This window comes from Parasteatoda tepidariorum, chromosome 6 (assembly GCF_982258835.1).
Source record: "Parasteatoda tepidariorum strain Cologne lab strain chromosome 6, Ptep-v5.0, whole genome shotgun sequence".
Lineage (NCBI taxonomy): Eukaryota > Metazoa > Arthropoda > Arachnida > Araneae > Theridiidae > Parasteatoda > Parasteatoda tepidariorum.
The window spans coordinates 29,068,339-29,080,781 of NC_141760.1; the positions used below are offsets into that span (position 1 = coordinate 29,068,339).

The window sequence follows — 12,443 nt, forward strand, 5'->3', positions numbered from 1 at the left end:
TGCTTTATTTCTTCATTAATGACAGTTTATTCATAAAAGATCATTTGCATTCAATTAGCAAAAAAAGAAAAAGACTTAAAATATTTTTAGAAAAATGGTAAAAATGCAACTTTAAAAAAAAAACTTTTCGAATCGACACGTTCTCTGAAGTACACTATCTCCCCCTGTGCGCTTTTTCATTGTATTACTCCATAGTTGGTTGTTATCACTAGCAGAGGTGAAAGTGAATTAAGTATTATATAAAATGGCTGAAAGCGCACCAGTAAATATGACGAAATTAGTGTGCCCGTTTTATTTAAATTCTTCTTGCCAAGAAGGTGATTGGTGCAATTATACACACGACGGCTCATGTAGATCTCGTGAAAATATCGTCTGTCGTTTTTCCTTGAAAGGCATTTGCATGTTTGGTGATAACTGTTGGTATTCTCATCCAAGCGCTAAAGAGGATGTTTATTATATATCTCAATCTAGTAATGAAGAGCAGAATACTGGTCCTACCCATCAACGGACAAGGGGTCTGGATATTTTTCCCGCTGCGAAAAGTCTTATAAATTTCAACACCAGTATAAATGGTGAGGCATCTCTTTGTGGTGAATCAGATTTACGCGAATGGATAAATGCACCTGAATTCGTGCCGGCAAACAACAAATATTTAGCCACTTCTTCGAAATCAAATGACAGTGTTGATAGTTCACAAAATGAGCAGACTTCTGAATCATCAGCTAAACTGGATATGGAATTCTGCCCGCATTTCTTTGATGGTATTTGTCCATTCGACGATTGCCCATGCATCCACGGAGAGTTATGTAAACTGTGTCAAAGATATTGCTTGGATCCTTTTGATGAAAAGCAACGAGATCTTCATATTGCAGTCTGTAGGCACGAGCGAGATACGGATATTCGATGTGATTTGTCATGTGGTATATGTTTGGATATCGTAATGGAAAAAGATCGAACTGCAGAGCGTCGATTTGGTATTCTCGAGAATTGCAATCACGTGTTTTGTTTATCCTGCATCATTAAATGGAGAAATGTGCAAAATTCTCATGAAGAAGATGTAATAGATCCTGCTGTTACTCGTGCTTGTCCCGAATGTAGAGTGCCGTCTAGATTTTACATACCCAGTAAGAAATGGGTTCATTCTGAAGGGGAAAAAGAGATGGTAATTGCCGACTATAGAAAGTCTTTAAGCGCAAAACGTTGTAAATATTTCAAAAACGGTAAAGGAATTTGCCCCTTTGGTGAAGAGTGTTTTCATCTTCACGCAATGCCTGTTATTCCATCAGTAGCTGTCCAGAAACGTCGCTTTAATAATAGAATGTTTAGGAACTCAAGAAGATGGTGAACATTTTGTAATCTGCAATGTGCCATGAAGATGATGGTACATGAAAGTACTGACAACGCGTTTGTAAAGAGTTCAACATTTGTTTAGATTTAACTGTGCAGGAATTTTTTATTATGTTCCGTTGAAATTCTCTCTTTAAGTGCTGACTTTATTCATGTTTGCTGCATTTGACAATTGTGACTGCGAATTGTTTTTTTTTTAATTATTTTTTAATTGCTTCCTTTATTTTAACTTTAATCGTCGCTTCTAGTACACATGTTTTGAATTTATGTTTTTCTATAAGTACTTTCTTTTAGTTATTTTGAGTGTAGAACTTAAAGTGAGTCCTATTTAATGAATGATAATAGTTAATTTCAGAAATAATCTATTTTAATGTTCACTTATTTCAGCCTAAATCTTCGATTTTAAAACATTTTTCTATCAATATGTTTCCAAAGAAACTAACTTTTAGTGTAATATAAGTGTAACTTTAAATTGTTGAGTCATGACTAAATCTATGAGTATATTTTATTATTATTATTACTTGTTTAAGAAAGTAAAACTGAAATTTATTTTTCTGAATTATTAAATATCGTATATGATGAGCATTTTTGAATCTACAATGTGACAATAATGAATGATAAATGCTAATTCTTTAATTATATTTTTAGCTGTTAATATTTTGCTCTAATCCGTGGATTTGAATTTATAGTTTTCTATGAATAAACTTTCTTTAAAAAAATAATTTTAAGTGTAGCCATATTTGATGATTTTATGATTTAAAATAAATTAATAAAGCGTCATGTTCCTATTTTTCTATTCTGTTTTAATATCTTCATTTTTATTAGCGTTCATTTATTTTGTTTCGTGAAGTTAAAATTTTATGAGATGTTACAGTATGGTACGGCTTCTGTATTGAAAATTAAAAAGCAGGACAATTTAACTTTTAACGATTTTTTTTATAGTTCTTTTACATATTGTTAGATTAAGCTTAGCATGCAAACATTAATGGCGAAATTTTTCTCTCTGGAAACAGATTTCTTATTTTTCAGGGCAGTAGATCCATACTTTATCACCTCATGAAAAGCATTTTTTCCCATATTGCTTAAATAATATTTTCTCACAATAATAAAACAATAGTTTCATGCTTTTGAAAGAATTACTTTCTTATTAACAGTTTACTCTGAATTAGAATTATGATATTTAATTAGAATAATTGCATAATGGAAAAGCTTATCGATCATAGCGTAAATCTAGATTTTCGAAAATGGGCCATTAATTAATTCCTTATTTTATGTTAGTAATATATTGTATTTTGCAAAAGATATTTGCATTTAAGATATTGTTTGAAATATCATTTACCAATACAAAAATTTACGAAAAAAATATATTGGTATTACCAAAAAAATTATTATGTTTGTATTTTTCACTTACCTTTTTGCAGTTTAAAAGCTAAATTAAAAGATTTTTTTTCAATGATTAATTGAAAAAGTAAATATTATTTTATTATGTAATGAAAGAAGAAACTTAGGAATATGTATAATAATTTCCTTAATAAAAGCTAAATTAGCTTTTATTAAGAAATGCATTGATTTTTTAAAAAAAATTTCCGACGTATTTTATAAAAATATGCTGATTCTTTCTCATAATCAAAACAATGCAGAGTATTTCTGACCAATAATTTATTTATTTATTTATTTATTATTTTTTTTATAAATAATAATTTCTAGTCAATTTCAATTAATATTTTGAAAAATATTTTTAAAAAATTTTTTCAATTTGAATCACTTTATTAACTGCATTTTCAAAGAATTAATAGACAAAAAAGAAAACTGGCGGACATAGATTAAAATTCAAGATAGTTAAGTTGTTCGTCCAATCAGTTAAGTTAAAAAGAAAAACCCTAAAAGTTGCGTTTCAGAGAATTGTTTTTCGCCCAAATTGCAACCCCTGTACAATGAGCAAAAAAATTTATTAATTTGGTATAATGGGCGCGTTTTCACGTATTGTACACTATTGTACAAACGTATTGTACAAAATCGGGATCAAAAACATATTTCGTTCCAATAACCTTAAATGTTTTTCAACTGATTAAGACATTTTTCTACAACAATATGGATAGTAGGAATCTGGGAAATACAAAATGTATTTTCCAGAATAATGTTAACTTTCTAATAAATACCTCAATAATAAAATTAACATTAATTAATACCTCAATAGTGAAATTAACACCTCTTATCGAAGAGAATTGAACAATATTCGTACACAGTTATTGAATTCACTTATTTAAAGATTCAAAAAAAGAGAATAATTTTAATAACATTAGTTATTTTTTATTATAAATATTAAAAAATAATTGATAACTATTTCTGAATTAAAATTTAATAATGAACAGAAAAATACAGCATTTTTATGAACTTAATTTCAAGTGGCAAAATTTGATGGTATATATATATATATATATATATATATATATATATATATATATATATATATATATATATATATATATATATATATATATATATACCATCTCATATTGCAGGGTGATCTCATTTGCTAAAGGGGGGGGGGGAGTATTTCAATTTCCTATTTACACTCTGTCTCAATAAGATCAGAATACATTTAGATAAAAAGAGAATAGAATTGATTGATAACCACAGGCATTTAAAAGAATGAGCCTGTTCTTTCTTTGCATTGTTACATATATTCGGATCTCAGTATATGTTCTTAACAGGTGTGGCTGATCTTTTTAATATATTATAAAGAGTTAAGATAAGAATTGAACTACCAAGTAGAGCTAAGTAACAAATTTCTTGAGAAATGCCAATGGGAAAAGGCAACAATTATTGAAATATTTCCATTCTAGAAGTAATTTCTACCCCTAGTGAGTTACACTATTTATTTAAATTTAAATATTCAGCTTTAATATTCCGCTCAAATGTTATCATTCTGATAAAATAAAGTTACTGTTATTAGCTATTACTTAAATATTTTTCTCAATAAAAATTAAGAATATTTTCTTAATTAGAATAGCAGAATATTTTCTTAGTGGTTTTAAGGAATATAACTTTTAGAGTTTTTAAGGAATATAAAAAAATTGTAATTTTAAAAACTTATGAGGGAGCTAACACTACACTTACTAATGCCAACTGGTATAATTTGAGTATCGTAAATTAAAATGAACTGTTATCGTAAGTTAAAATGAAAAATTAAAATGCGCATAAATCAAACTAAAAATGTAAACCAACATTAAAACTATCAAAAACTTATTAGTTAAAAATCATAAGAATATTGAACACAAATATTTCATTAAATTTTTAATTAGACATTTATAATTTTAGCAAATCAGAATAAAAGCTTAGAGTTAAAAACTAGCACTAAATCGTTTAATACTATGAAACAAAAATGAGTGGCAATGATACTAAAAATAATACCAATTACACACTCTAAAAACATTTCTTTAAAAATCATTACACAATGCTTATAAAAAATTTATTATAATTATTAAATAATTAATAACTTAACATTCATAACATAATATAAATTTAAGTAAATAACTACTAACTGAAATTATTAACTAAATTAAGCTATAATTAAAAGACATTTATGGGTTTTAAAACACCGTTTACATTAAGTGATAAATACAAAGTTATTTCATTTAATTTTTGATAAATTGTCTGAAATTAAATAAATTTTGCATCAATCGAGGATGACTTTTTGAAATATTAAGAAAATAACTTAAAAATAAGAAATTATTTTGCAGTTAAAAAAAAAAGTCTGCGTGGGCAATAAGGGATACTCCTCTAGCACCCCTCTCCAAGCTTCATCTTAGTTCTTCACCTCTCCGATTTTCCTTCTCTCATTTTGACAATTGAAGATTGATTAAGGATTACGCTCACTGAAGAGGGGGAGAAGTTTTGTGCTGAGATAGCTGGAACACGATTGTATTTACGTATCACTAGCATTGCACAATGGGCTAGTGGCGACGGTCTGGGAAAATTACAGAACATTTTGCCTTCAAACAAGTTATTCTTTAGAATTTTATTATTTATTTTCAATACTTTATAATTTGTCTTATTACAGTTTCAAGCTATATAACCACATTATTTTCAAACGCATTTTTGTGTCTAATACTTAAAAAAATTTAATTTAAATAAAAGAAATGGCTTTTCAATAAAAAACAATAATGCAATTTACTGATTTCTAAAAAGGTACTGATGGCAAGAAATGTAATATCAGTGCTACTTAGATTAAGTTCTTATAGGACCTGATAGGTAATAAATAAAAGTACTACAACTTTAGACAGTATTTTGTTAGCTTCTAGAGCTCTTAAATGGGATTCAGAATGAAAGAATGTTTCCATTAACAATGAGTCATTCGATCTACTATAAGTTTCAAAGAAACTATTTAAATCTTATTTCCTTAAATGTGACAGTACATTAAACTTTTTTGTTGGGTGAAAGAAGAATGACATGATATGGAGAAGTTCTATTTCAAGATTTTTTTTGCATTTTGATATTCTTTTAAAAAAATTTTAGCAATAGAAACTTCATAGCTTACATTAGGTTCGTTTGAACTCACTTTTTCTGCACTTGAAATAAGTAATGGAGGTGAAATAGAATTTGAAACGAAAAGATTGTCCCTGGGTGTGGCATCCTCTTAAGAGGACGCCATATCTCGGTCGAAAATTTTCGTCGCAAATTCTATTTCTACTTCATTACTAATTTAAAATGTAGACTTACTCCAGCATCTGCAAAAATGTAAAAAATAAAAAAATTGCAAAAGTATATATATACTATATTTAAAAGAAGGAAATTCCGAAATAATGTGAGAGTTCCCTTTACCCTTTTGCTTTCTATTCTAAAAGAAATCCCATCAATTCTTGGTAACATTTTAGCTGTTATATACATTCTTATAATATTACTCCATCTAATAAATAGGCATCAGTAATAGTCTGTGTAAGTAACTTGATAATGGTTTTATAATAACTTGTTTATTTTTTTACTAAGCAGTAATTTTTACTCCTACTATACTAATTTAGTATAAATTATATCAAAATGTTATTTCCGAGAGAGAACATTTAAAAACTAAAAGTTTTGATACTTAGCTCGAAAAAAAAATTATGTGTACCGTTTTATTTAAAATTGGGCGAGAACTTATGAGGGCGCCTAACTCTGGATGAAACTTTTCATCTCAAATTCTCTTTCACCTTCATAACTAAATAAAAATTCAAGCGATGGAAAAATTGAGTTCAGACAAACCTAGATAAAGCCATGAAGTTTCAAGTACTGGAAAGATATTTTAAAGATATCAGAATGAAAATCATGAGAAGATATTTTTGGACTACGCAATGGAGAAGTTCCTCTTCAATAATTTGTTTGCATTTTGATATTTTTTAAAAAAAAGTTTCAACAATAGAAGCTTCATGGCTTACATTAGGTTCGTCTGAACTCACTTTTTCTACACTTTAAATTTTAAATGGAGGTGAAATAGAATTTGAAACGAAAAGATTGTCCCTTGGTGTGGCATCCTCTTAAGAGGACGCCATATCTCGGAAGAAAATTTTCGTCGCAAATTCTATTACTACTTCATTACTAATTTAAAATGTAGAAAAAGTGAGTTCAGACAAACCTAGAGTGAACCATGAAGTTTCAAATACTGAAAAGAAAATTTTAAAATATGCAAATGAAAATAAATTATGAGATGATAACTAAGGATTATGCAACGGAGAAGTTCTCGTCTAATATTTTGTTTACATTTTAATATTTTGAAGTATTTTTTTCAGCTATTGAAACTTCACGACTTACTCTAGGTTTGTCTGAACTTACTTTTTCGTTCTTTTAAATTTTAAGTAAGTACTGAAGGTGAAAGATAATTTGAAATGAAAAGATTCTTCCTTGGGGTGTGGCATCCTCTTAAGATTTCACCAGATGCATTCATCTAATGGGATCTTGAAAATCTGCTTTTTTGAAAATATTCAATTCTGAAGGGTATTCAAACTGGTACCATCGGGGTTCCCAGAAAGTGATAACATTTCTTAGAGAATAAAGAGGATATTCAATAGAAATGTCTGAACGACTAATAGAATATTTTTGAATTGTATTTTCATTCCTTGAAAATTTGTTAATGATAACTTCTCAATAAATAATAAAGAATTTGTCACTTAAAAGAAAATTGCTGCTTATCTTCTGGGGAAGTATTGTCAAGTGACACTTTTAAGCATTGTTGGAGATAATGAATAGTCTCAAAAATTCTTTCTTAGTATATCAGTAGCACATGGTGAACAACCTAATCGGATTATCCCTCAAGAGTGACAATTGTCAACCTAAACTATTAAAAATTACTTGATTTGCATGTCACAGAGACAGAATTAAGCAAGAAAATAAGAATTTGAAATCACTCATGCTTGTTAAATAGCAGAAAATATTTTAATGAGCGACTAACTTTCTCAAGAGTATCAGTATAATTGGTAGGCGAAAAAAAACTATTTTGCTAAATTATAAACCTAAAGATAGGTAACTTTTTAACTGTGAAGAATAAAATAAAAATATTATATTTCACAATTAAATATGACCTTGTTGAACATAGAAATTTTTCGAGAATTAATATTGGAAATAATCTGAAAGTTTAATGTAATGAATAAATTTAAATGAATTTTTTTTTTTACAATTTCAAATCAATAAACTTTTTGATTGTTTTATGTATAACATCCTTCTAACTACGAAATAATCAGGACTATCAACTGAGTTCTGATATAAATCTAGTTCAATGTAAGAAATTTACGAACTTGTGAGTTGAAAGAAATTAATTGCCCTTGTTTTTTAATTAAGTTCCTATTCTAATTAGCATCCTATTTGTTCCTATTTTAATTACTTTTTAATTAACATCCCATTTGTTCCTATTTTAATTACTTTTTAATTAACATCCTATGTCACTTATTGCATACCAAAAGAGGGATAAGACATCATTTTACGTGTTGCACACGCACAGAGGAAGCTTATAAGAAAAGCAGTTGCGGAATTGTTTTTGCTTCGAAATATTTCAAACGGGATGTCACAGAAATGTTTCTCTAAGCACTTTTTTATAATATTTCATTCTCGATGTTTCAGAAACATGTTTATTATCATTTTCAGAATTTTTCTACGTATCTTCCTAACTGTTATGTATTTGTTACATTTCTCAGAGTTCATATGCTGTACGGGTTGAAACAATGTTAAAAAGCTCCACCACTTTGGCTCTCGTTTTAAAGGCTTTGGTTCGGGTTTGTGATAGAAAGGGAATCTCTTTCTTCGTTCCATAATGTTAGTCATAGAGTAAAGAGAAGCTACCCTCCCTAAAATGAGCTATTCTTTTTCTGATAGCAGCAGTCGGCCTCAAACTTTGTTTCGGGGGAGGGGGTGTTCTTACCGTAGACAAACTATATCTAGTCCTGTCACATTAAGGACTAATCACTAAAGCCAAAAGTCTTAGTCGCCCAAGGGCACACATTATGCGATGAAAAAGTCAGATGCCCGTTCCGCGGGCAGGCACTTTGAACAACCCTATATCTAGTCTAGTCTTAGGACTAGTCAGTCACATTAAAAGTCTAATTTTTAGCGGAAATAAGAAGACTTATGCTGCTCTGCCATCGATTTTCCCTCTCATATCTTAGATTGCATTGGTACCTCAGTGGGGCAGCTGTTAAATGGAGGGGATATAGTTTTGGATTTAATTGCGCGACATGATCTTTTGAATTTGGTTTAGTTTGTCTAAGCCAAGGTGGATAAGCAGCAACAATAACAGTAATATATATTTTTAGATTTTTGGTAAGCATATTTATTTTTAATTAATTTACGTTAAAAAATTAAGCATTATCCGAACTGGTTTTCATAAATTTAAACTAATAGAATTAAAATTAAAAAAATCTGAAAACAGACAAATGTGTAATTTTAATTTACTTACTCATAACCATAAACCGCATAATTTTATTGCTTCACAATTTTGAGAAAAGTCAATAGAAGAATTAGAAAATTATTATGAGTTGGTTTTGTTAATCCAACAAAGCGAATTCTAACTGTTAATCTAACTGTCAAATGACGTTTCATCATCAAAAGTTTGTTAGAAAGACTTATCAAAATTAAAGCACGCTACTCGTGTTTCATAGCAAGATTATTTCATTCAACAAGCCTTTATTTTCATTTTATTCTCAAATGGGTTCTTCTTAAATATTAGAAGTTCAAACAAAAGTACTGCATTCTAAAAAATTGCGGATCAAATTACAGTATAAAATGCCAGCAGTTTTGTCATACATAAACCATTTTACCATAAAATATTATATATTACGCAATTTTGAAAGTAGTATTTATTTAAAGCGATTCAGTAATTTTACGGTAATTATTACTCCAAAAATTACGGTATATTAGATTCTCTGATCCGTAACATTTTCTGGTAAAAACAGATTTTACGGTAAGAAATAACAGCACGGCGAGTGCCGGCACTTTTTACCGTTATTTGATACGATATTTTTTACAGTGTAGTGCATTGCCAGCAATTTCATTATGTAATAATATTAGACATCTGATTCAAATCAATTTAATTAGAGAAAATTGATTATAATAACATGCATTTCTAATTTTTATTTAAAATACACATGCTGTCCAATGAGTTAGGAACGTGGCTCTTTAAAGGATCTTAAAGTCTTTATAGACAATGCACGGTTATTCCTTATGCATAAAATATTAATCAAAATTATCTAATTTCTTGGTGAGTGTGTGCAAATGCTAAAGTGAAACTTTAAAATGTGAGTAATTCAACCATTTATGCGCAAGCTATGTATGAAAAACCTATGGAGACTGATGTATGTAAAACTACTATCTGAAATAAGGGATAATACATATTTGTTTGTACTAAGTGCATATTTCTTTCTGTTGGTTTCCACTTTAACTTATAAAAATTAATGTGGCTTACTTCAGATCTGTTTATATTATATTATACAGTGTGGTAGGCAAAGCATCCTTGTTTTCGCAAAATAATCGTAGCAATGAATCATTTGTGCTACTACTTTTTTCCATTTTATAAAAAAAGTAGATTTAAATTGACTCATGGCACAAATGGGTTATGCTTTATTTCTACATTAATGACAGTTTATTTATAATAGATCATTTGTATTCAATTATCAAAAAAAAAATTATTTTAAATATTTTTAGAAAAAATGGTAAAATTTCAACCTTTAAAAAACACTTTTATAGATGAAGTAAACTATTTATTTATAATATTTATGTGAATTTTATTGAGCGCAATTTGTTCTGATTCTAAAATGCAAATTATTTATCTTTTTATGTTAGCACTTGCATAAACCAAGTAAGAAATATTAATATTAAATAGTATAGAAAAAAGATTAAATAAAATTAAAACGATAGCAAGATTTTTTTTATTTTACAAATGGCAACTGAGATGATCGAAATGGGTTCACTTTGCGCATGCGCAATGATGGCCTCCAACCATAAGAGGAAGAGTTTGTAGATAACCAATCATACGCCTTTGCTCAGGATGATTATAGTCACGTCATCAGAATCGACACGCCCTCTGATGTACACTATCTCCCCCAGTGCACTATACTTTATTATTCCATAGTTGGTTGTTATCACTAGCAGACGTGAAACAGAATTAAATATTATGTAAAATGGCTGAAAGCGCACCACTAGATATGACGAAATTAGTGCGCCCGTTTGATTTAAGTTCTTCTTGCCAAGAAGGTAATAGGTGCAATTTTAGACAGACGCCTAGATTTCGTGAAAATATCGTCTGCCGTTTTTCTTTGAAAGGCATTTGCATGTTTGGTGATAATTGTTGGTATTCTCATCCAAAAGCTGAAGATGGTGTTTATTATATATCTCAACCTTGTAGTGAAGAGCAGAATACTGGTCATTTACAGCAACAGACAGGGAATATGGATATTTTTCCCGCCGAAAAAAATTTTCAAAATTTCAACACCAGTTTAAATGGTGAGGCATCTCTTTGTCGTGAATCAGATTTACACGACTGGATAAATGCACCTGAATTCGTGCCGGCAAGCAGCAAATATTTAGCCACTGCTTCGAATTCAAATGACAGTGTTGATAGTTCAGAGCCACAAAAGTTGGATATGGAATTCTGCCCGCATTTCTTTGATGGTGTTTGTCCATTCGACGATTGCCCATGCATCCACGGAGAGTTATGTGAACTGTGTCAAAGATATTGCTTGGATCCTTTTGATGAAAAGCAGCGAGGTCTTCATATTGCAGTCTGTAGGCATGAGCGAGATACGGATATTCGACGTGATTTGTCATGTGGTATATGTTTGGATATCGTAATGGAAAAAGATCGAGTTGCAGAGCGTCGATTTGGTATTCTCGAGAATTGCAATCATGTGTTTTGTTTATCCTGCATCATTAAATGGAGAAATGTGAGAAATTCTCATGAAGAAGATTTAATAGATCCTGCTGTTACTCGTGCTTGTCCCGAATGTAGAGTGCCGTCTAGATTTTACATACCCAGTAAGAAATGGGTTCATTCCGAAGGGGAAAAGGAGATATTAATTGCTGACTATAGAAAGTCTTTGAGCACAAAGCGTTGTAAATATTTCAAAAACGATAAAGGAATTTGCCCCTTTGGGGAAGAGTGTTTTCATCTTCACGCAATGCCTGTTATTCCATCAGTACCTGCCCAGACATCTCGCTTTAGTAATAGAATGTTTAGGAACTCAAGAAGATGGTGAACAATTTCGAATCTACATTGTGCCATTGTATATGAAAGTAGTGGCAAGGCGTTTGTAGAAAGTGCACAATTTGTTTAGATTTAACCATGCAAGAATTTTTTATTATGTTCAGCTGAAATTCTCTTTTTATTTATGTTTAGTGCATTTGACAATGGTAACTGCAATTATTTTATTTTAGAATTGCTTCCTTTATTTTAACCTTATTCGTCGATTCTACTACACATGTTTTGAATTTATGATTTTTTATACATACTTTTTTTAAGCTATTTTGAGTGTAAAACTTAAAGCGAGTCTTATTTAATAATGATAATAGTTAATTTTGGAAATAATCTATATTAATGTTAACGTATTTCAGCCTAAATAGTAGTTTCTAAAAAATTT

At 29.4% G+C, this 12,443-nt stretch overlaps 2 protein-coding genes across 2 annotated transcripts; both read left to right on the top strand.

Moving 5' to 3' along the window:
• Positions 1–244: 244 nt before the first annotated feature.
• Positions 245–1,345, top strand: LOC122272147 (E3 ubiquitin-protein ligase makorin-1-like). Its single transcript, XM_087166793.1, has one exon. It carries the CDS (start codon positions 245–247, stop codon positions 1,343–1,345), a length of 1,101 nt encoding a protein of 366 aa, XP_087022919.1.
• Positions 1,346–10,988: 9,643 nt separating this feature from the next.
• Positions 10,989–12,062, top strand: LOC147807745 (putative E3 ubiquitin-protein ligase makorin-1). The gene has a single exon (XM_087166794.1). It carries the CDS (start codon positions 10,989–10,991, stop codon positions 12,060–12,062), a length of 1,074 nt encoding a protein of 357 aa, XP_087022920.1.
• The last annotated feature ends 381 nt before the right edge of the window (positions 12,063–12,443 follow it).

Coding starts and splice junctions, on each gene's coding strand:
- LOC122272147 (XM_087166793.1), top strand. CDS start 245: ATGGCTGAAAGCGCACCAGTAAATATGACGAAATTAGTGTGCCCGTTT.
- LOC147807745 (XM_087166794.1), top strand. CDS start 10,989: ATGGCTGAAAGCGCACCACTAGATATGACGAAATTAGTGCGCCCGTTT.